At 36.9% G+C, this 5,000-nt stretch overlaps 1 protein-coding gene across 1 annotated transcript in view; it reads right to left on the reverse strand.

Moving 5' to 3' along the window:
- Positions 1-3,753, reverse strand: part of LOC107575191 (ankyrin repeat domain-containing protein 13C-like) — a 6,924-nt gene extending 3,171 nt beyond the window's left edge. Inside the window, exons 1-4 of the mRNA XM_016261609.1 lie at positions 3,566-3,753; positions 2,511-2,590; positions 1,154-1,252; positions 980-1,080 (exon numbers count right to left, since the gene is read on the reverse strand). Of these exons, the coding sequence (XP_016117095.1) occupies positions 980-1,080; positions 1,154-1,252; positions 2,511-2,590; positions 3,566-3,697 (412 nt within the window). The 5' untranslated portion in view covers positions 3,698-3,753. The remainder of the gene's footprint in view (positions 1-979; positions 1,081-1,153; positions 1,253-2,510; positions 2,591-3,565) is intronic.
- Between the last annotated feature and the right edge of the window lie 1,247 nt (positions 3,754-5,000).

The following is a 5,000-nucleotide window of genomic DNA, read 5'->3' on the forward strand; positions in this document are numbered from 1 at the left end:
ATATATATATATATACACACACACAACACACATCCATATATATATATACAAATATATTTCTATATATACACACAAATACAAATGTGTGTTGGCAGTGTGTGTACACAACCACCCTATAATGATAAAAATCCACCCAGAGTTTTTTTTAAATCCCGATAAATCATATCCCCTTTCTCAGATCAAGCCGTTCTCAGATTCTTGGCAGAGTGACGTCACACAGACCCAGGCCCCTCCCACAACTGTTGATTGACACTGCTGTTGGATGTAACTTTATATTGCATTAATTGAATTATTATTAATAATAATAATAACAATGTTCAATTCTTAGTACCCCCGTAGAACTGGTCCTGCATTTACCTAAAGCAGTGTTTTTCAACCTTTTTTACTCCAAGAGCCTTTTCTATTCACTAAAAAACATTTGTATTCTAGTATTATTACTTTTCAATTACATGTAATTATTTTTAAACAAAACATTCAAGATAGATTCAAACATTCCGTGTTCTTTTTTGCAAACATACTTTGCAAATATGTCACCGCAGATATTCTATACAAGTACGTAAAGTTTAATTACACAGTAATTTGAACAAATAAGCACTAGGTCAACCTGCAATACCAAACAAGACCACAGGGAGATGCCAAAGGACTGCATATAAACTACTATATGGCTCCATTCAGAATCACTAAACGCACCAAAATACAAATGAAAAATGCAACCATTCTGAATGTGTGGAAACATTCTCATCGTCGCCTTTTAGACTTTTCATTAAGACCTTAAAGAATCATATCAACTTGTGAAAAATGGGCATCCGATGACCCCTTTAAAGAAAAACAAGCCGTTAGAAAACGAATAGAGAGTGCTAGTGATAGAGGGTCAAGTGTTTAATAAAAAAAGAAAACAAATCGATAAAACAGAATTAGAATAGAGAGTGCTAGAGTCAGAGGGCCAAATAAAGATGGATAGAGATGTGTATTTGTTTACCTAGTTTGACAGGAAATCCAGGCGGAAGCTTCATCTGAACAAATTCTCTGAGTTTATTAAAGTGCTTGAAGGGTGCGATGACCTCCAAGACATTTAACAGCCTGTAAAACAAGTCGTGATCAGTAAGAAACAGCGCATGGACGTCGCCAGGAGTCTGCAGAGCGGGACACTTACGACTCGATGCTCAGAGGGAAGTCCTGACTCATGGCTACGGTTGCTTTGAAGTTCTTCTTGCTCTCTTTGCACACCAGCTCTCGGCCCAGATGAGGAGCCCTAGAAGAGAGCAGACATGAGCCGTGCGTTCGGCTCGTGTTTGCGTATAGCCCTGTTCAGACGGCAACCGTTTCTCATATGGACGTCTGTAAAAACACATTTACATATCACCTCAGTGATACAACTGGTGGATTCGGGTGGCGATCGCTTCAGAAGCGAGTTCTGTGATCCTGCGAACCCGGGCTGTACATCAAATTCATGATTTATTCTTATTATTGTGTAAAATGTATTTTTAAAATATGTATTATGATGTCAAATAAAAGCATATTTCATGATATGTAATCCTATTTGGTATTTGATTATTTAAATCGCTGGTTTCAAAATAGGAAAATAGACTATATACTATATATATATATACTTTAGCTATTATATAGTTGAATATAATTATACGTGATATACACAACAGTTTGGGATCAGAACGACTTTAATGTTTTTTACTTCTGCTCATCAGGGTTGCAAATGCTGTTCTTTTTAACTTTTTATTCATCAAAGAATCCTGAAAAAGTATCACAGTTTCCAAAATAATATTGTGCAGCACAGCTGTTGATAATTCTAATAATAAATCAGCATATTATACTGATTTCTGAAGATCATGTGACACTTTATGCTGGAGTAATAACATTTTACAAGATTACAGTTTTTTCTGTATTTTTGATCAAATAAATGCAGCCTTGATGAGCAGAAGAGACTCCTTTAAAAACATTACAAGTCTTACTGACCCCAAACTTTTGAGCGCTCGTGTACATATATATATATATATATATAACTGAATATAATACACATTTTAAAATTGTATTGCATACCAGCTGCTGTCATAATAAAGACATATTTCGAATGTTTACGTGCTTTTCTTCTCTTTCTGCTCCCACGAGTCGCTGTGGTGGAGGAGTTATAAGATATTGTTCTTTTAAATAATTTCCAGCATGCAAATTACACCGAAGTGCAACATTTGGCAACAGTGTTTGGCAGTAGCCAAAAAAGTATTAAACACTGAATTGTGATTTGATTTCTTCTCGTAAACTCAGAGATGTGGATTCTGACGGCAATTAAATTACCGCACGATTTTGGTGTTTGTCAAAAAAACGTAGGTTATTCGGCAGGGGATTTTTTTCACGGGTGATGAGAGATAAACACCGATATTCTGGATTCAGACGGCAATAAAATCACTGACTCCCCGCTGTAAATGATGAAAATCCCTTACATCCCCCTGAGAAACAACTACCGTCCAAACAGGGCTTATGATGGAGGTCTGACGTACTTTCCCGTCTCGGCGGTGATGTACTCCTCCCAGGAGATCGTGTTCGGAGACGGAGCGGTCAGCGACTGACGCCTCACCGGCTGTGACAGCACAGAGACACAAAGCTTCAAATACAGAAGATTCATCAATGAGCAACACTTGTTCTCAGGCCAAAAACCTGACTGTGGTTTACACCGTACGAGAGTCATCACCAGCAGGGGGCGCTGCACAATCAACCTCAGCTCAGCATTAAACTAAACGCCTCCAGTTAAACTGACAGTCGGAGGTCTTATTGCGCTTTTATGCTTCATCGCAATAATCCACATCATATGACGTCTAGATTTGAGAGAAATTCCACAATTCTCAGAATACTAGGGTAAAAAACAAACACAAAAATTATTGAAAATAACTAAACACCAAGTACTAAAAAAGCTAAGGACAAATGCGACAGACTAAAAAGATACAAATGAAACAAACTGTGCTTAAAGGCTATTGCAATTCTGAAGTATTCAGTTAACGGCCTACTACAGAAATTAATAATCAAATCTAAAATAAAACAGTCTTCACTGTAAGAATTAAACTTCCGTTGTTTCTACAAAAGCTACAGAAGTCGTTCAGTGAAGAGCAGTGAGTGATTATGTCTTTGTCTTTGTTGTTTGATTAATATTAAGCACACAGTCGCAGCAGGAAGATTAGGCTGCTGTCACTTTAAGAGCCGCACTGATTCAATTTACTGTTACACACGTATTTATTACATAACCAATGAGGGTTTATGTATGCATTTTGATACATTTTTGCATGTATTTGACTGTTTAGGTGCGCACCTTGAGCTACAAATTGACTTTATATGTCTGTTCTGTCTCTGAGCGCATGCACAGAAATCCTCTCGAGGAACAGCGCAAGTTCTTTTCACGCTTTTTTAATTAATTTTTTTGCAAAAGTCACGTTACATGATTTGCACGTGAAATTGGGCTTTTATGGAGGAGCGAAAGCGCACTGATAGAAAGGGGACTGAATAATCGCTTTATCTGGATCACTGTATTTTCATAACCGCTGGAGGCCGTGAGCGAACTGACCTCGAAGCTCTGCTCGATGATACTCCCTCCTCCTTTGCTGAAGCTCTCCATGATGGCCTTGTTCCTCAGGATGTCCTCCTCGCTCAGGTGCTCGCGTCTCTTCCTGGACTCCAGAACCAGGCCGTTCACCATGTAGAAATCCGCCAGGAAATTCCCCACGCGCTCCTGCGGGAACGCCACGAGAGGACGCAGTCAGACGCCATCAAACCACTCACAAACAGCACTACAACAACGGCATCTAGTTATCTTCTGAGATTCCTCCGATAATGATAATTAGATGATATTTGTCTGAGCTGGTTTAGGCGTGTGGTGTCTCATTGAAACCACTTTCTTAATAAGCGAGTCGTTGAATCATTCATTCAACCGATTCATTCAGAAACCAAGCAAGTGACTCGCTATTATAAGTTAATTGAATTATTCAAAAACGCTGATTTGTTCAGGAACGAAACACCAGCACGTGTCGCTCAGTCAGGAATTTTTAGAAGTAGATAATATTGTGTCAGAAATAACCAGAATGCAGTTCAAATGACCCTAGAATTCAATATATGTTGCAAAATGCCCCTGTTCATCAATATCACATGTTGTCAGACGCCTTCAAACCACTCAGAAACAACAGGTGTGCAATACAGACCAAAAATGATGATCATTAGATGTGTTTTTGAGCTGGTTTAGGCGTGTCGTGTCAGCTGACTCATATTCCTCATATTTAATTCACAGCAGTGACAGAAATTAATGTTTTTATTAACAGGTGAGATTTACCACAAACTTTTTCCAGGGGCATTTTGACCTTTTTAAGAGCATTTTGTAACATTCTTAGACGGATCATCTTTTGTGTCAGATTTTTACATTTAATTAAGTTCAACAAGTGCAATAATAAGACACTATAGAGCCGTAACAAACCAAATTAAATTAGTATCAACAATATCCATCTTTGCACTGAAGAGGCTGCATTTACACTGCATTAATACAGTTAAAAATGTTTTCAAAATAATATTTAAAAAATACTGATAATGATATTTTAAAAATTACAAACATTTTCAATAATTTGTTAAATAATATTAATATAGAAATGCAAATTTTATTTAATAAAATACTTTACAGTAGTTTACATATCAGTTTACATTTCCAAACATTCATTGTGCCATTAATTGTAATAATGCAGTGAGATGTTAGCAGGGGTCTGAAGTAACGAATTACAAATACTCACGTTACAGTAATTAAGTAGTTTTTATCAGTAATTGTACTTTTTTGAGTAGTTTAAAAGTTGTGTACTTTTACTTTTACTTGAGTACATTTTAAGTGATGTATCGGTACTTTTACTCCACTATTCTCCTCCGTTTGTGGTCGTTACATGCTTATTTTAATTTTATTTTTATCCATCAATGTGATTGGATAGAGAGTAATAGGTCTAGTGACTTTCGTCAAATCAAATTGT

Source organism: Sinocyclocheilus grahami, unplaced genomic scaffold (genome assembly GCF_001515645.1).
Source record: "Sinocyclocheilus grahami isolate Dianchi unplaced genomic scaffold, SAMN03320097.WGS_v1.1 scaffold2502.1, whole genome shotgun sequence".
NCBI classification, from domain to species: Eukaryota; Metazoa; Chordata; class Actinopteri; order Cypriniformes; family Cyprinidae; genus Sinocyclocheilus; species Sinocyclocheilus grahami.